Source organism: Mytilus galloprovincialis, chromosome 10, assembly GCF_965363235.1.
Source record: "Mytilus galloprovincialis chromosome 10, xbMytGall1.hap1.1, whole genome shotgun sequence".
Taxonomy (NCBI): domain Eukaryota; kingdom Metazoa; phylum Mollusca; class Bivalvia; order Mytilida; family Mytilidae; genus Mytilus; species Mytilus galloprovincialis.
Genome location: NC_134847.1, coordinates 58,340,076 through 58,360,930, shown reverse-complemented (window position 1 = coordinate 58,360,930; position 20,855 = coordinate 58,340,076). Strand labels below are relative to the sequence as shown.

Below are 20,855 nucleotides of genomic sequence, written 5' to 3'. Positions count from 1 at the left end.
ATATAGAAGATAAGAACGACAATAAGAGGTTATTGGGAGGAAATTTGCATGGAAAATAAGAATATGAAGGAAACAAGTTAAAGTGGGTTTCATTGCGAATACAAAAAGATCTTGCATTTCGTGCACGAAATAACAAAAATAACGTGCTTTAAGCACGAAAAATTGAACGAAAATACAAACACAATGCACATAGATAACCCTTTATATGTCTGAAAGTCTTATCTTGCATTGTTCATTAAACCATTCAATTATCAACTTAGTACGTTTAGAAATATTAAATAATGCGATTCGACATCTTATTTATAAGTTTTGTTTTTATTGTGTGGTCTGTAAAAGCAAAAGAGACGGATTCCGATCTTCATATGAGGCTTGTGAAACTAGAAAAATTGTTTCAAAGACAAGAAATTAAAATGCAGGACCTTACGGTGACCGTTGATCAACAACAAAAAGAAATCAACCGACTTAATCAAATTATAGACTCGCGAAATGACGAGAGTATACACATGAATGTTGTGAACGTTCGTGAAAAGTCACACTCTGGAGCGGATAGTGATTATAAAGAATTACAGAAAACACACTTTTTTACTGCTTATATTGTATGTCCTGACTTTGCGTTATGGAGAGCTACCCCAAAGTTTTTGTTCTTTTATGATGATCCCGACGATTTTGAGTTGGTCACTTTGTAATCGTATTTACTAACATCTGGTTTTCTACGAACTCGTGGTATTAAACTGTTGTTGTTTATAGCTTCATAATCCAGTTCTCTTTTAGAAGTCGGGCATTTTTTAAGTTGCTTTGGATATGTTTGTGTTTGAATTCCATGCATCTGTTGTAATGAATTATACAAGTTGCTTACAACTGGTTCGATATATTTTCGCAGCGTTGGAGATAAAACAGAGTGAATACCAATACCAATTATCAACCATCTTTTAGTATGGTCCTCAAGGTCAGCATTGATAACTACAAGGTAAAATTGATATATATTATATTCATATAAAAATGCCTCACATAATAAAGTAAGTGAAAATAACACTGTACTGTGAGAGATAGAAGATTGCTTTAACAATTATTTTTTATCCATTAGCAGTTTTAAAAATAATTTTGATAATGACATTTGATAATATCATAATTCAGTATAATAGGTATGAGACAAATTTTGATATAGATTTTAAACAGATCTTGTTGGAATATATTCAAACAAAATGTAACTTAGACAGTCAAATTTGTATGTATTTTTTAAAACAAAATATTTGAAAAAAACGAGCAAAATAAAGCCGTAGTCCTTTCAAAGAGGAGAAAATGCTGTCCCTAGTAACGGTTAAAGTGTTGATGGTCAGAACTGTTCACAAATATACGACAAGGAAATATATGTTATAAAAAAATTGTAAAAGAGTTCTACAAGAGTTGTGATTTTATGACATATTATTTACCAACTAAGTACATAATTGCCAAAAATGACGGTATTAAAATTTACATATTTTCTGTAATGGCCCTGTTTTTTCTATAATGATCCTGTTTTTCTGTAATGGCCCTGTTTTTTCTGTAATGGCCCTGTTTTGCTGTAATGGCCCTGTACTAATGCACAGTTTGTCTGTATTAAGCCCAGTTAGGGTTTTTAATAGAGTTAATAAAATTAAGTTGTAAAGAGTATAATACCTTTTTGTATTTTATTTAATTTAGTAACCAGCAACCAACATTAAAGAACCATATAAAGGGATCACTGTTCATCCTGTTTTTCAACACAACTTCTTTCAACTTAATATCTTGGATATTTGGTATATTCAAAGCTTTATCATGGTGAAGTACAAATTATTATTTTTCAAACTAAACTGTCATTAAAAGAGTAAGAAGGTACATCAAGTTGGCAGCAACACACACACTTTTGTTCAGTTGGTTAATAAATGTATTAAGAAATGGGTGTTTTTAGAATGACCCTGTTATATGTCCTCGGTCAGTAGTTGGTTAATAATATGTCATATAATTCGACTTTGTAAGTAAAGACTGAGTAAAATGCTAAATTGATGCAATGGTCTAACTATGTTTTATTTATGGAAAATTCGTACGCGTGCACAAACCAAAATAATAAACCAATATGATACTATCCTGACTATAGCTATGTATCTACTCCAATTATATACAGAGTTGGGTTTTTTGTTTGGTGCGCACATTGTTTTCCATCCAAAACCTACTTAAAAGTTAAAGGAAAACCAAGAAAATCACGAATCTTAACAAAATTAAATGTTGTCATGGTCTGCTGCCATGGTAACTCATAAATATTCAAATATATTATTACGGTATGATGGAATAAATGTTTCATTCCGTGGTTTGAATATCGTACGTGACGATCGTTTTCCTATGTTTTTATTGTCACTTTTGACGATGTATGCGATGATTTTTCTTAGTCTTTGATGAATTTATTCTCAACTTGTCGATTTAGGGGATAACATATGGCAACGATACTTTCCACAATGTCTTTTTGTTAACTTTTATGATCTACGCTTTCTCCTCCTGGAATATTTCTCTCTTATATTTGTAAATTTAACGGTTTTCATTTCCTTTAAAGCAAACCTACCTGGAGTTTGTGGTCCAGATTCATATATTTGAGTTATTTCTATATTTAACTCCTCCGTCCCATCCTCCTCGCATTCATAAATTGTGTTACTCACCATATCTGTTTATTCTATGTTGGATAACTAAAATTCAAAACACTTTTTTGTATTGTAGCAATTATAAGAATACAATAAAAAAAAAATGATTCACTTTCAAATACTGCTACCAAAACGTGTCCACTTTACAAATAGCGTTATATTAAAATGACCTGTGTACTAATTTGACGAGTCCCACGTCGAAAGGATTTCTATTTTCCGTAAGCAATCACTTCTATTCGAATTGCAAGACGTATGAACATAAAGATTATTGGTAATTTGTTTCTCATACCGTGAGACTAGCAATAAGGAATTATCGGTAGCAAAACATAACATTATACCATTGTTAAGTTCGTTAAGATTAAAAAAGTATTGTCACTTTAAAGTGTCAAGTACCGGTTCTATACGCAGATAAAAATATTTCGTAAAAACATGTTCTCATCCTATGTATTGCATCACAAAGTTTCTATTATGTTTTCCATAATGCCTCTATTTGTGTAAACTAGCGTCAAATATCTAGTAGTATAATGTATATTGCTATGTCGAATTGTATGCACAATGTTGACTGTGGTTTGTATGTTTTCTCTTTTACCGTTATAAAATCGTCTAAGTCTGAAATGTACGCTGTTCCTCTTCATAGTAAGCAGAATCCTATAAATGCTAGAGATACTTGAGATAATATAATACACAAAACATAATACTAAACCAAATTCAATTTCTATAAATTAGTTTATAATAACAAGTTAATATTCAAATTATTAACGGAAATGTTTTCTAATCAAACTCCATTACAAATGCGAAATTAAAGGACAGACAACGACCTTTGTTTTGTTTACTTTATACATCGTATTGGCCAACCCATTTGACTATCTGCAAACACAATTGTTATTACCCAAGAAATACAAATGTCAATATTTTAATTTCCTAGATACAGGTATTTTAATATATATTATCAGAAAAATAAACACAATTGTCTGCAGAAGTAAAAGTGTAGAAACATGGATAACGATAGCTTACCCAACAGTCTTTCATATCTCAAATGTATCTAACATTCGCAATACTTGACACACTGTTTCGGAGCAATACAAAATAAACTTAAACTACTAGCATTCATTTTGAAAATAGTTTAATGACGTAATATAATTTAAATAGAACCCTTTGTACAATGGTTATTAACTTTTAAGATTTAATAACATAAAAGAACTTATTCATAACAATACTGCTATTAAACAAAGTGCTCATTACAAATTATTCTTACTTCTTCATTTTGTGTTTGAATAAATGAGTTTGTAGATAGATGTTTTTGTGTTCTGTTAAATTGTTCCTTTTAAAATTGTTATACGATGATGACTAATGTACCGATATTTTGACTATTTTATTTATTGTGTCTGTTTAGTTAACGCATCAATGTAAATATAACGGAATTTGATGAGACTGTCATCAAAGTGAGAGGGTTAGCGTTATAAAACCAGGTTTAATCCACCATTTTCTACATTTGAAAATGCCTGTACCAAGTCAGGAAGATGACAGCTTTTGTCCATTCGTTTTTGATGCGTTTTGTTATTTGATTTTGCCATGTGATTATGGACTTTCCGAATTGATTTTCCTCCAAGTTCAGTATTTTTGTGATTTTTTTTTGGATATCTTTAGATAATACCCTTCTTCTGTTGATATCGGCATAGAACTCTCATTTGAAAAGAAAAAAACTCGTGCACATATTTGAAAACACACAATTTCTTCTCCATCACTATTTTAATTTGTAAAAATAATATGGCACTAATTTTCTACATTTTTTATTTTTTTTTTATTTTAGATGAACATAAATTAGTCAAGATTCATGAAAATCAAAAGAAATGAAGAAAAAATTGACTGAGATTGGATCATAGGTATTTAGATATTATAGAGTGAAGGTAAACTGTATACAAGACATAGAGGTATACCGGTGTTCAATTACATGTAATAAAAATGTATGTATGTATGAATGAATGAATGAACGAATGATCAATTGCTTGTAAGAAAACTATGAGCATGACATACATATAAAGGATATCAAGGTGATTTAAACCAATCGATAAAACCCAAAACCGTCTTTGTTGATGATTTTGATTTTTGTATGATTTGAACAACGTTGTATACTATATGTACTTTACCAAAATAGTAACCTGAAGTAAAGGGATTTGTTTATTGATGTGTCAATGTTATTGTAAAAAAAGGAATGACCAACGTACGTCAACAACACATCAGTCTGAACAGGGGATCGTTTATTGGATGCGATTTTAGCTCGTCTGGTCAATTTTGGCCTTGTGAAAAAAGTAAAACAGCATAAATTAAGAACTCAAAGGAAAATTAAAAACGGAAAGTCCTTTATTAAACGAAAAAAAAAAAACAAAAGTTCAAACACATCAAATGAATAGTGAACAACTGTCATACATGCATTTCCTTATGTAGAAAATGGTGGATTTATAGCTAGCTTAACCTCTTACTTATATGACAGTCGCATATAGTTCCATAACATTGAGATATTTTCATCCTTTTTATCGTCAGCATAATCAGTCTAGGGAAGAAGCAAATCAATAAAAACGTTTCTTACATCACATAGCGATATTGTCTAATATCAATTGTAAATATGCAGACATTACATGCGGAAAATGTTGTTTTCGGCAACGAAAAATTAAGATAATACAAAACTTATTGTTCACATATTATCAACAATTGAGTCTAAATATACATTCAAGAGTTAGTTAAAAGCAAAAGTCTATGTCCGTGTAAAATTTGAAGTGCTGTGTTTTTTCTAATATACATAAATAAACAAATGCTATTAATTCTAATACCAATGCGATACTTTTAAATATCATAGCAGTGTTTTTGTTATATCAATATTAGTACTTGTTAGTATTGATATTAGACTGCTCTGCCCATATTTTGACAATTTTACCTATTATGTCTTTTGTTCACGCATCGTAGTAAATATGACAGAATTTGATGAGACTGTCATACACGTGAGAGGTTTAGCGCTATAAGTCTAGGTTCAATCCACCATTTTCAAAATTTGAAAATGCCAGTACCTAGTCAGAAATATGACAGTTGTTGTTCATTCGTTTGGTGTGTTTTATCATTTGAGTTTGCCATTTGATAAGGGACTTTCTGTTTTGAATTTTCCTCGGAGTTCAGTATTTTTGTGATTTTACTTCTTAGTAGTATTGTATGTAAATAAGCAGTTTTAAGACCATTGCTTAAATTCAAATTGTTTTTGGTAACATCTTTCAAATTTCTTCATTGGTTTTGGCAAAACTAATCAAATCGAGGTTTTATAAACAATGTCGTTAAATAGCTAAGTATCAAAATTGTTGTTCACAAATATAACATTTAGCAAATTTTATAATGAACGCATCGAAATAATATATATCCGATATTCTCCCAATGCACACATGAAAGACTTTCTTTATTGGTAACAATGAAACTAACTTGTGCCAAAGATGAATCATACTGTCCTCGTTCAGATGGATTTGAAAAAATCTGACCTAAGTGTACTTTTGAATCTCGTTTTTTATACAAATTAGACCGTTGGTTTTCATGTTTGAATGGTTTAACGCTAGTAATATGTTGGGTCCTATGTAGCGTGGTGTTCGCTGTGAGTCAACGCACCGCGTTTAAGGCCCTACTGTGATCTATAATAATGGTTTACTTTAAACAAATTATTACTTTGGTGGAAAGTTGTCTCATTCGAACTCATGCATCACCATCTTCTTATATCTATGAATCTTTAAAATTTCCCTTTTTAAATAACTGCTTTTCAGTCCTCCAAAAAACGTCATTTGGGTGCTAAATCTTTATGTTCAGTAGTTATTTGGTCCAGCCAAAAAAGGTGAAATTTTATTACGTCTAAAGCTGTCAAACTAATTTTTACACCCCCTTAACACAGAATTGTCAATATTTTGAGTTAGAGCTGGTAGAAATTTCTATTATTTTGATATTAATTGTTTCCCCAGTAGAACACTACACTGTAACAGATATCCTTCCTCAGTAAAATTCTGATGTTAAATTAATCATCTTTTAGTCTTCTTAGATTAAACTATAACAATCTTGAAGTGTATACAATAAAAAAGTCAAACCGAACATGAGTTAAGACGCGTGCACCATTCTGAAAACTTGTTAAACATGACATAGGTTATATGACTAATTACAACAGAGAGTTCAAATATCGTCCTGAACATGCATAAAATATTTGCCACTGGACGTTAAGCAACCAACAATCAATAAATCAATCAAATATCTACTTTTTTTTTTTAAATTACAATAATAAAGGGGAGGGTCTAAAACGCGGAAGTGAAAAACGCGGAAGTAAAAAATGGGTGTATTATAATTAATATCTCCGGAACCGCTTCAGCTAAATCGATAAATAAAATTTTGAAAGCTAATATTAATGCCTATAAGATAAAATAAAAATATGCTTTTATATTGAAAAGTTTACCGGAAGTCTTTCTTAGTGTGACTCTGGCAACACATTTTTGAACATTAAAACTTAAATTCACGAAAAAGCATATAACCCGGTCAAAATCTGTAAATTGATTCTGAAAGACAATTTCAAGAAAAATAATATGATATAAAGAAAAAAATATATATAACTATAAAAGGGCAAAAAGTTGACCGGAAGTCCGCGTTTTAGGCCTTCCCATAATTAAGTGCGATATGAACTAGCACAATTCTAAAGCTTTGACGCTAACGACAGTTATGATGGTACAAGAACGATTACGTCAATAAAAATACCAAACAAACAGCATGCACTGAACGATCTAAATACACATTTCTATGTCAAAAGATATTTACATCTTATTTATTTGTGTTCTAAAATTTTTTATTTTGAGTATTCATTGAAGAAATGATTTATAACAAGCCATAGGGATTGTCATTTTGCACTAAGAAATATCCGTGTATTAACACGATCGGTTACCAGTCAAAACCGAAGTCAAATCTCTGTGGCTACAATACATCGGAATGAACTCACGGTCATTGCGATGTAAAATAGCGTCCAAGCGGCGAGCTGATTATGTTCATAGAGATATCGATTTACCAACGGGAAAAGTCTTTGATATCCAACAAGTAAAATTAATAAGTTTGAGAAAGGAAATGGGGAATGTGTCAAAGCGACAACAACCCGACCATATATAGAGCAGACAACCGCCGAAGGCCACCAATGGGTCTTCAATGTAGCGAGAAACTACCTCACCTGGAGGCGTCCTTCAGCCGGCCCCTTATAATAATAAAATTGAGAATGGAAATGGGGAATGTGCCAAAGAGACAACATAGAGCAGACAACAGCAGAAGGTCACCAACAGGTCTTCAATGCAACGAGAAATCCTTGCACCCGGAGGCGTCCTTTTGCTGGCCCCTTAACAAATATATACTAGTACAGTGATAATGAACGCCATACTAAACCCCAAATTGTACACAAGAAACTAAAAGTTAAAATAATACAAGACTAAAATACATTTCCTGTTTGACACGATTTTTGATTTTCGTGGTATCTGAAGTTGTTCAATTTATAGTCTGAGGCTACTCAGTTGGTATCTTCAAAGTTCAGGGCATCAGCATTTGTAAATTTTAAATTGTTTGGAATATTTATTTTACCATTTGAATATTCATTGTCAGGTGTAATTGGGAACTGTATTGGGTTGGATGGTTTGAATGAATGTTTTTTTTTCCTTTTAAGTATTGATACTTTTTGTCTATTTCGATATTACCCATGTGAATAGGCTATATCAGTGTGACCTATATTGGTATCTAATAGGTCGATAGACTATTTACAGTCGCATTTAAACTCCGCCATCGCATCATCACTACTTCAAACAGAATTAGTCGGTTAAACCATGTGATTGAAAACAATGGACTGAACAGGTTGTTAACACTGTCAACTTTCAATAAGGTCAAACAACATTTTCGAAATGATAAGTTTATGTAAACGTTAATTTTGTTACAAGTACGAAATTTTAGTGATATTGATCCTCAAACATTAAACCGGTCATGAACTATTGATTGATTGTTGGTTGCTTAACACGGTCATGAACTAAGTTTGTGAATTATGTTTGCAGTTTTCTTGACATGCATTGTGACGTGTTATCGTATTAATTTTTATATTAGAAAACTATAGAAGTTATATTAGAAAGGTATCGAATTCATAAATTTTTTATATTAAAAACACATCGCTATTATATAAGACAAACATCGCATTGATACAATAAAATATAGTAGTATCTTTGACTTATAGGTGATTTTAGCTTAGCAAACAATTGAATTCATCTCAATTGCATTCTACTGGATTTGCTATATGATATTTATTGAATGTGTACATCTACAAATGATAAATCGTGCGTTTATGTTTCATTTATTCAACAATTCAATTTTCTTGTTTGAATACACCTTACTTGTTATTATATAAAACAATTCATGGAAATTATACAGCAGACGTATGTCGTGTTAAATGTCACCCTGTTTTAAGAAAAGAGTCCTTACTTTATACCGAGAAATCTGCCTTTCTGCGTACAAATGCTAACATTCGTCTGAAATTTCCCACAATGCAACTCGTTGATATAAGATAATATCGCTCGTTGATATAAGAAACTTTTATATCGATTCGCTTCTTCCATAGACTGATAATCGTAAATTGTCCAAAGATCTTTACTGGTTAAATTTAAGCTAAGCTCAACATTCTCCGTTTATAAATATTTGTTTTCAAAATAATTTCTGTTAGGTCTATTCCAATTTTAAGCACATTTGTTTGTTTACTTTCAAAGTACGGTGTACTGATTTAGGAATGTGTAGTGAAGGGTGTTGTACAGGGGCAGTAAATAATGTCATATTAACGTTGATGATATTAATAAACAGTGTAGCATCATTGATTTGAAACTGTAACCAATTCTTAAACACCGGGTTATACATCAGTTCTTAATTCAAACAACATATGAGAATGTTGGGTATATTTGTGTCACACGTGCGAGCTTTTTCAAGAAACGGGCACATGATTGATATGAAAACAACCGACTTTTGGTAGATACTCATTCCGAGAGTCACAAATCCTACAATTGATTTGATAGTAGTCTAGGATCTGATTACATTGCCGAAGAACCTGAGTTATCCACCAGTAGTGGTTGGGTTCCATTTGTTCAGTCTCGACGTTTTCTGTTAAGCTTCATTGGTATTGTTTATATTTATAAACGTGGAAGGTTTTACTGTGTATGCTGTAATGTACATTATATTTGCTATTGGGAACAATGCAATAGTGAAGAAGAAACGTAAATGTGCATGTACAACGTTGATTAGAAATCTGTAAAAGAATTTGAAGGCGCGTTTGAATAGATGTTAAATTCATTTTTTTTATTTAACCTATATAAGAGTCTTCCAAATACGATAGTAAAAGAAAAAAAATGAAAACTGCCGAGCTACAATATGATGATATAAAGAAGACGTTATCAAGAGCCTAAATCGCTTACCTGGGTAAAAATGTACGATTTTGATATCTTTTTCCATTTTTCCTTATTACTTAGTTCTGTTTGATTATTTGGTGGAATTTTCAAAAATCTTGTTTTGATGATCAAAAGTTTCCGGCGATGGTTGCAATATATAGTATTTTCTATCCATTATAATCTAGCTATATCAGCGATTTTTGTGTAGATTTAGTGATATTAATCTCAAAAAATCTTCATCTAAAAAAGATAACTTTTAAACATTGATTTTATATGTTATAAACATGCATTTAACCATAAAGACAACACATACTACATATATCTTGTAATTTAATGAACATGTTTATCTCTTCATGGAAAGCTATGTCTTTTCCCTCCTGGTCTAAAGTATGCTGTCACTTTATATTCAGGATTACTACCACATTGTCCCCAGAAATATTCTGCTCGAGAAAAGCAACTTTCTATGTCATCATCTAAAATAAGACATTACATTATAATGTTGAACCTGGCAAATACCAAAATAGATCTTTTGTTGTCATACACGCTACGTCAAGTAATTGTATTGATTTATTCCTGCAACGCACTATCAGTACTGGTAGTAAATTGAAGATTACTCCATTGTAGTACACACTGAATTGTTCTGTAGAAGGATAGTAGTTGCAATGTCTATCAGGGAACAAAACCTTCAAACTACAAATTACGAAATATCTCACAGCTTCGAGTTAATCAATAATTTTTGCATTATGAAACCACCTAAATTTTTTACCCGAATTTAAGAGCATGGAAATTCTCAAGTTCGTATCTATTAGAGAAAAGTAGTTTTCATCTAGTTTTGATTAATCAACTTGTTTCACTTGTCATCACTTATCATCACTGACTTTGTACGTTTTTCAATTTTAAAGCATTGTTTTTATTGTTGTAATTGTTTTGTTATTTCAATTTTTCTTTATCTTATTAGCTGATTTTTTGCGCAAGTTCTGATCTTGGAAACAATTGCAATTAAAATGTTGCTGCTAACAGTTTCAGACAGTGTGATACCTTTCAGGAGGATGAATAGTTTTATTGCGTTCTTTTGTTTAAGATGGTACCGAATAATTCGTCCATCTCCGATTCCAAATGATCTATTCTAAGAATTATAAAACTCAATTAATCAAATATATCAAAGGCTATAAAATTGTTTGGTATTTTATTGCAATGATTTTAATCGTTTAACTTAATATGTTGGCTGCATTTTATTGTGACAAAAAAAAATAAAGATTTTTTTTAACATTTATTTTTCTACTTTTTCTGTGGTATATAGTAAAATATTGGTAATTTAGTCTTAAATCTATACTTATTTGAATTTATAATTTATCTAAAATCCATCATTATCGTTTTCCTGTACAAGCTGACAAGACATGCAAACTGGTTAGCACTAAAATCTTGTGAAAAAGTCGTGTCTGCATATCGTTTATTATAATGTTTGAAAAAGAATGCTATGGTCAGAATTCAGATCTTTTAGAGTTCGTAATAGATTCATTAATTACTGCTTTAGACTGCTGACAATTCAGATCTTGACATGATGTATTATCATTTGTCTATAATTAAGCCAACACGAAGTTCACCATGTGCCGTTTTGCATTTTCAGTTTTGTGTGTAATAAAACTGCTGTCTAATTGAAACACAATCCAAACACATGTAGTTGTTAACTTATATGTCATTTAGTCTCCTATTGAGTACCGTCTCATTGTCAATAATACCACATTTTCTTATTCATATATTGATTATATTCCTGTTGTATAACAACATTGTTGCAAAACATATAAACATTCTATCAGTTTTGTTTATATTCATTGGTCCTTAGATTTAAAACAGTTTGTGTTGACATTTGTATGTTATCACGAAGGAATTTATTTCAAAACTTTACATGCTAATGTAATTTACCTGTCATAAGATTTGCAGCTCCAAATCCATCATAAAACATGTGGTTCAGTGAGTTGTCAGCCGGACATTTTTCTGGTTTAATCCAGCATCCCTTTCCAGCTACCTTTATATGGCCTTATCAATGAAAAATATTATAATTTGATATTTCTATGTCAAATAAACAAAATGTAGCATATATATTTAACCTAATGATGTATTTTATCGGCAGGGAATGCGAAGATAAAAGGCATTTGTATCATTTAGATATTTATAAATGAATACAAACTACCGTCCAAACAAATTGAACCTGTCGTGAATGGTCACTCTTCTTCTCAAAAACCCAATGTAGTTTTTTTAAATTATTTTTTCCTACATGCACCATGCCTACAAATACTGCATTTCTAAAGAAAACCCAATTACCTTTATTTTTTTTCGAGTCAACTGAGAAATAGTCGTAAATGCTTGGTGAAAAAGAAATCATCTATTCAAACATTAATGAACTGTCATGTCAAAAACATATAATTTACAAGTTCACAATGATAATCAAGTTTTCTGCAACATATATTATAAGTGATGCATAAACTTATCATACTTTTTCTTGAAAAGGATGGCATATAAATATTATAAAACTTAAATTGCCAAACACTTCAACACTAGGTGATCGTACTATAAGAATGTAAACAGGACCAAGTTGTTGTACCCTAAGCTGGAGTGTATTTTAGCGATATTCTGTAGAAAACATGTAGATAGCAAATTTCAGAAAATATGAAGTCACACTATCATAATCTAAAACTATTTTCTGTAAAAGGAATAAAAAAGTTTCATATCTGAACAACGGGGCGACGTAGGGCCATCGACCATGAAATTTCCTAGTTTCAATTGCATAGTTTTGAAGAAAACCACAAAATCTTGTCTTTTTTCTATTCACCAGTAATTAAGATGAATAAAGCTTTATATATCTAAAATCGTTTCAAAAGCGGTAACCTCATCGAGACTGAAGAAAAAAATCTCTACCTTGATTGATTCTTTTCAACATGCTCCGCATGGTCGATACCGGTGTCGAGGAAACACTGTCGGTATTTGACATGTCTTATTTTTTTTTATTCGAGGGCGAACAACGAGACCTTTGCAGACGAAATGTGCGGTAGCATACGAAATGTAAATCCTAGTATCTATGATAATTTTTTTGAATTATGTCTCTGAAAGTCTCTCAAAACCCCGGCAGGCAGTTCAAGATCAGTTGTGGATACAAGATAAAAAAGACGAGCGAAGGAGCAAATTTACAGAAAGGCACAGGCACACGTCTTATCACTATATAATCTCACTTTAGACAGCGGTAGTATAGTACTATTGGTTATTGAAGAAAAATAGAATTAAGAGAGACTGAGAATAAAATCTGTGCTTGGACTGTTTAAACAAATGTTAACAAATGTATTTTTCTACGATCTCTATTGTTTCTTTTACAAAATTATAATAATACTTTAATAAAATGTGTAGAACTGTTGTATTATAGAGCACTAGTCATAAAAAGATGGATTTTTTCAAAGATCATTTTGTTAACCTGTAGGTTTATATATACTGGCCAATGGGAATGCCGGATCACTTCCACAATACCTCCACTGTGGTAATGCCCTGGATAAACATGCCGATTCGTCATGAGCACCATTAATATGCTGTTCTGCCCATGCATCTCTAATGAAACCAGAGGCCATCGATTTTACCCTAGGACATCCATATGTTGCAAAATAACATCCATCGCCGCCAAGTGTCATTGCTCCTACAATAGAATTAAACGATTACAATACTTAAATTGTTACTGAATATTCACCGTGTTTTTTCATAAAAGACCCTTTTGAGAGATAAAAAATGTTTGATTCATTTGCCTTTAAGAATAAGTATTTTAGGAAGGCAAAGATCATAAAACAATTCCTAAAATACTTAAAATTCTTCAATTTTATATCCATAAAAACAAGATAAATCAACTGTGCATCCAATACACAAATATAAGATGTACATAAATGATAAATATTGCCAATTTACAAGGGTAAAATACATTTCAACCGGAGCACTTGAGATCACTCCAAGTTTTTTGTTGAGTTCATGTTACTGAGTTTTCTGTGTTTTGTGTTTTGTGTACTTTCGTTTGTCTGTAGTTTTTTTTCCCGCTTTAGCCATGGCCATATCACTTTATTTTCAACCTAAGAGTTTGAATGTCCTTCTGGTATTTACCACCTCTCTCCAGTCTTCATTCAAAGGTAATTTCAGACATCAGTTAATTACATAGAAAGGGAATCTTTCAAAATCATCTTTCTTGTAGGTCCGAAATGGATTCGATAGTTATATGGCAATGCTTGACAGATAAACGCGAAAATATGTATAATTATTAAAGTCAAAAGAAACCTCAAATCAAAAAAAATAATGCATACGTTTTTTTTTTATAACTTAATTGATAGTTTTCATTATAAAACTGATGTACATATACTTTTTTCCGAAGAAAATTCTTTAATTTATTCATATTTAGAAGAAGTTTACTTTATTGAAGGAAGCAATTCCCCCGACATATTTTCCGTATGCAAAGTGACCTCAGTGTGACCCATCTCGTAAAAATCCGTTGATCACAATACGCATGGATGTCCTTAAAATAAACTATTATCTGAATTTACATGTTAAACACGTTGAACTTCTCAATTTCCATGCTTTTTGTTGATTTTTTTGTCGATTGTTGACAAAAAGGTGACAATGGTTAAACTTCGGCTTCAAAACACGAACTTTAATAACCTGCCATATTTTCATAACAACACTGACCGATTGAAAAAAAAAAAATAACGATCATACGAAATTTACACGAAAAAAATGAAAAATTCGTGCAGAGAAGACTAAGTTGATGATGTTTGTATGCATTGGTTCAAGAATTGGAAGAACATTACTTTTCACCGGTCACTCGTTTCTTATGACTTTAAATGAACAACGCTTCAATGCTAAAACTGATGTGTGTCTCACAAAAAAAAATAAAAAAACCCACAGGGTGAAGATAAAAATCACTTCGTATGTCTCTCAGAACTTTGTGAAATATGAAAATTCCTTCCAGGAGATTATATTATCTTCAAAACAACTTTAACGGCATAATAATGTCATATTTAAGGATATAAGGCAACCAAGTATAACCATTTGTTGTTTAATAATTGCGTTTTACTTTCATCTGAAGTTCCAAATTGAGTGTCTGTTCAATGACAAAGACAGACTTGTCTCTACATTTCATAGTGAAAAGCTGAATTCTGAGCATTTAATGGTGCAGCATTATCGAGTATTTGTGAAGCACTTTTTATAGCACTTTTTTGTTCAATGTGTACATCTGAGTTACCTGTCGGTCCAAATATTACTGCAAAGGATGAACCGTTTCCACACTTTGATCTCATTTCAGAAACTTTGTTGAGGCAGATCGTTTCATTGGTTCCTGAGTTATCTACCATTTCCGCTTGTATGTTGCGATAAAAAGGCATGGACACCGGTCTTTTAGCCTTCTCATATGAAGAATGGTTAGGACATTTGTCAAATGAAAACCAGCAACCTAGAAAACAACAAAGAAACCTATATAATAAACGAAATACATTCAAAATTGAAGTTTCCGGAAATCAATTCATCATATGTGTGTGTTTAATCTGACATTTGCATTTGACTATTTGACTATTAAATATTCGTAACCGAGTAAACTGACTAATAAAAACCTGTTTTAGAAACATTATATAACGAATTTGGGACGGATCCGTCTGGAAGGTAAATAGGTGTAGGCGTTGTGTCCAGGGACTTTAATATGCACGGCCTAGGTGTAGGTGGGACACCTGATAGATACCCTAATGCTGGTTTCGTTATTTCTGAAAAAAAAAATGAAAACAATAAATTCTAGATTATGGTTTTCTAAAAATATAAAGTTATAACATTTCTTATACATGTATTTGGTTTATTTTCTGATTGGCAATAAAGATTTTTTTTTAACGATATGAACCCGACGCACTGACCACTGCTGTGAGGATATTCTCAGGTACAGCAGTAAAGAAAACAACCCAGTGCTAAAAAATGAAAACAACCTTTTATGATATATTTTGAAAGATTACTGGATTTACTTTATGTAGCCAGCTAAGTAAAAATACATAGTAAGTTATGAGCTTCATGACTAAATGATCTTTGAAAAAAATTTCCAAATTTATGTAAAGCCATGTGCATCTGAAGGAGTTAAGATAAAATTGAGAATGGAAATGGGGAATGTGCCAAAGAGACAACAACCCGACCATAGAGCAGACAACAGCAGAAGGTCACCAACAGGTCTTCAATCCAACGAGAAATTCTCGCACCCGGAGGCGTACTTCAGCTGACCCCTAAACAAATATATACTGGTTCAGTGATAATGAACACCATACTAAACTCCAAATTGTACACAAGAAACTAAAAGTTAAAATAATACAAGACTAACAAAGGCCAGAGGCTCCTGACTTTGGACAGGCGCATAAATGCGGCGGGGTTAAACATGTTTGTGAGATCTCAACCCTCCCCCTATACCTCTACTCTAGCCAATACAGAAAAGTAAACGCATAACAATACGCACAGTAAAATTCAGTTCAAGAGAAGTCCGAGTCTGATGTCAGAAGATGTAACCAAAGAAAATAAACAAAATGACAATAATACATAAATAACATCAGACTACTAGCAGTTAACTGACATGCCAGCTCCGGACTTCAATTAAACTGATTGAAAAATTATGTCTTCATCATATGAATATCAGGCACAATCCTCCCCGTGTATATATGAGAAGAACATAACCCGTGTCATGCCAACAACTGGTTCATTAATAATAAATGTGTTTAGTTCCCATGCAAAGACCCTATAAGTGAATCAATATTGACGCCAAAATATGCAAACTTTAATGACCTGACAACAGTATCGCAACTATATCCCTTCTTAATAAGTCTATTTAAAGGTTTTGTTAGCTTCTGAGGTGAATATTGACATTTTTGTGCTTTATAAAGAATATTTCCATAAAATATTGGATGTGAAATACCTGAACGTATAAGAAGTATGCATGCTGAGTTAAATTTACGAATCATGTCCTTATACCGATGATAAAATTTAGTAAATGTTTTGACTAGTTTGTGATATCGAAAACCCTGGTGTAATAATTTTTCAGTAATACATAAATTTCTCTCGTTAAAATCTAAAACATTGTTTTCATACACGAGCGAATCGTACAAGTTGAGAAATATAAACACCGTAAGATGGTGACAAGGGAACGTCACCATCTATAAATGGATAATTAACGATAGGAAATGAGAAATCATCTCTTTTATCATAAATTTTAGTATTAAGCTTTCCGTTAATGATATATATATATATCAAGACCGAAGAAAGGGCAGTGGTCATTGTTAGTATTAGCTTTATTTAAAGTAAGTTCAACAGGATAAATTTCTTTAGTATACATACTGAAGTCGTCATTATTGAGAGCTAACATATCATCCAATATCTAAAAGTATTATTAAATTTGTGTATCAGATGTTGTTTCGATAGGTCTTTGCTGATTTTTGTCATAAATTGTAACTCATAGCAATACAAAAACAGGTCCGCAATAAGTGGTGCACAGTTAGTCCCCATTGGAATTCCGATAACCTGACGATATACGGAATCTCCAAAGCGAACAAAAATGTTATCTAGTAAAAAATCAAGAGCAGATATAGTATCAAAGCATGTCCAATTGACATAGTTTTTTTGTTTATTGCTACTAAAAAATAACTTAAAAGAGTTTGAACATATATATATTCACATTCTGACTTTTTAAATGCCCATTTAATTAGGTGTGTGAATTTTTTCTTAATGAGAATGTGAGGCAATGTGGTTTATAGGGTAGAAAAATCAAAACTTTGAACAGATTCAAAATCACCAATATAAGCATGCAATTTATCAAGTACTTCCAAAGAGTTTTTGACACTCCAAAAGTAATTAATTCCACTATTTTCGAAGGCCTTATTTGAACAATTTATTATCAGGTTTTTGATTGAACCAAGTGTACTGGTAAGAAGAATAGATAATTTAGTATTGGAACAATGGCTTGAAGACGAAATAAATATATATTTCTAAGGTGTTTTGTGTATATACAATACATAGTTGGGACTTTCATTGTTTTTGGTTCTGCTTGTAAAGCGGTAGTTAAGTTTATGTTTGTTACAGATGTCGTTTTCTGAAAATGGAGTCAGTTGGAATGTTGGTGAATTGGTGATTCCTTTTTGTAGAACGTCAATGTAAAATTTACGTCAAACAATAATAATGTTATTAGCAGCTTTATCGATAGTTTATCATTTTATTAATAGTTATTAACCTGTATGTTAGGTTCTTTGAAAGAGATGAACTTCATCTAAAACAGATCTTGCAGCGTTACTCAGACGTCTGGTCATTCCAAGAAACCAATACATTTTTTTTATAAAGATTCCGTATCAACTTCACAAATAATACATGGTGGTCTTGAAATAAGATGTCTATGTTCATCATATAAATTACGTGTTATAAAGCTCGTTTCATATGTCTTTGTTTGTTTTCGACCTTTACTGTTTATTTCAATTTTGGTTCTATTCCTTTTGCGTTACTCGGTATGTTCAGATCGAGTCTTTGTGTTAATGTGTTGTCATTTTTTTGTGTATTCTCGTCGATATTCCACTTTGTTTTCTTTGACGACTGGCATACAAGTGAGAGGGTTAGCTCGCTATATAAAGGATGTTTAATGCACCTATTTCTACATGAGGGAATATCTGTAACAAGTCAGGAATAAGACAGCTATCTACTTATTTGTTGTGTTTGAGCTTGGTATTTGCCATTTGTAATAATTTTTTTGCGCCAGACGCATGTTTCGTCTACAAAAGACACATCATGCAGTGACGCTCAATTAAAAAAAAGTTTAAAAGGTTAAATAAAGAACGAAGTTGAACAGCATTGAGCAAACTGGTTTTTTTTTATCAAGCTTTTGGTCCGAAACTGACCTGAAAATTTCGAAAATAGAACGAAATTCATAACAGTGTGGTCGACAGTAAAACGTTTATTAGTAATTGTACTGAAAAGTTTACCTTTAACTTGTTTGTCGTGGGCGATGATTTTATGCTCACTCAGTCTATCGGAGGCCTTCAAGTGGGGATTTAAATAATCATTTGTTAACACATTTTGATACATAAAATGAAACTTTCTTTTCACAAATCATTTAAGGAATTTATTTTAAATAATTGTTATACCATCACTTACAACAGTTTCACTTTTAAGAATATTAATGTCCAGAGCTGATATCAATAAATAATAATAATAAAAAAGAAGTTTATTCATGGTAAAAAAAACCAAAAAAACTTTTAAGTTAATAGGGACCCGCGTTATTTCAGAAAATATCTTATTGATTAAGAGAACAAAAACTTCTACGTTGTGATCATTTAAGAGTGGCCTTCTATTTATTCAATGCTAACCATGTGGGCTTTGTTTTTTTTATATACCATAAATCGATTCGTTCATTCAGATATTTGTCAGTTTGCCTTGGCTCTTCAAGTCCAACACACAACTTCTCACGAAATTGGTATTTTTCTTACAAAAATTACATCCATGTGATGTATTCTTTTCATGGAGAATGAATGTTGCACCTTATTTTATTTGTTATCGTTTTTTTTTTTGTGTGTATCATTGATGTATAAGACAACCTGAATCTTCTTTATTCAAATTTAAAACATACGAGATGGCAATTATGACACAAAATAAATAAATTAAACTTACAGCAGAAGAAAGATAATGAACATCGCTTTTATAGTCTTCTAAATATCCAGCACAGACAAAAAAAAATGGTAGGTTCAAGAAATAATTGATGCAAACTATACTTTATTGTAGTTTTAACATGGGTAGGCATTATATTCGTGATTATTTTTGCCCGATCGATATCGAAAAACTTTTATAAAAAGTGTCCTAGTTCAGTGAAAATGTACGTCATACTTATTTCCTAAACAAATAAATAAACAAACATTAATTATCATACAACACTACCAAAGGCCAGAGACTCCTTACTTGTATGATTTTGTAAAAAAATGCATCTTTTTAAAACAGTCGAAAACAAAATTGTCTGTCCAATGGAAAAGTTGAAGCCCAAAAAAAGATGAACAGTGCATTATAGAAACATAGAAGCTGGTTGCAAAAGTTGACGACAAGATCTATTTTATAACTTGAGTATGGCCTAATACTATTAACCTGAAATAAATATATTTATAGCAATTCCCTTGATACGAAAGATCTACATGTTGCCTTGGGCTTTTTTTTTCTTTTTTTTTTTTTGCTCTTTGGTTGGGTTTTTGTCTCAATGACAATTCAATTTTCATTCTTATCATAGATATAACTGCATGTTAAAATAAGAATATGAAGTGTGATAGACAATCAGACACATTCTTTCCAGGGACCAACAGGCGTTATCAAGCTATAGGTCCCCGTATGGCCTTCGACCATTAGCAAAATACACACTTTATAGAATGAAAGCTCCAAGAGGTCTTGGGATGATAAAAACAAACATAAAAGATGAGCGAGAGAAAAAAATAGGGATACCGCATGGAAATTGGAAAATGGTCCGCAACATTAATTTAGTCAACTCACTTAGTTGAAATTAAAGACCTGGCGAATTTTAGCCTTTTGCAATGGATGTGATGTATGTTTAAAAAAAATCATGGTTTGTTTGGACATTTTTATAAATCAAGTCTTGTTTTTAAATTATTTGCAAGTAAGTTTTAAGTCATGAACAAATAATCACTCACAGAAAGACGTCAAATCCATCAACAAAAGAAAACAATTAATAGAC

The 20,855-nt window shown here is 31.6% G+C and overlaps 2 protein-coding genes across 2 annotated transcripts in view; both read right to left on the bottom strand.

Annotated features, from left to right (window-relative positions):
• Positions 1-20,855, bottom strand: part of LOC143047952 (uncharacterized) — a 60,953-nt gene that overhangs the window by 7,268 nt on the left and 32,830 nt on the right. The window lies entirely within an intron of this gene.
• LOC143047951 (uncharacterized) overlaps positions 10,419-20,855 on the bottom strand; it is a 35,644-nt gene continuing 25,207 nt past the window's right edge. Inside the window, exons 19-23 of the mRNA XM_076221324.1 lie at positions 15,733-15,879; positions 15,369-15,575; positions 13,569-13,784; positions 12,029-12,142; positions 10,419-10,578 (exon numbers count right to left, since the gene is read on the bottom strand). Of these exons, the coding sequence (XP_076077439.1) occupies positions 10,457-10,578; positions 12,029-12,142; positions 13,569-13,784; positions 15,369-15,575; positions 15,733-15,879 (806 nt within the window). The 3' untranslated portion in view covers positions 10,419-10,456. The remainder of the gene's footprint in view (positions 10,579-12,028; positions 12,143-13,568; positions 13,785-15,368; positions 15,576-15,732; positions 15,880-20,855) is intronic.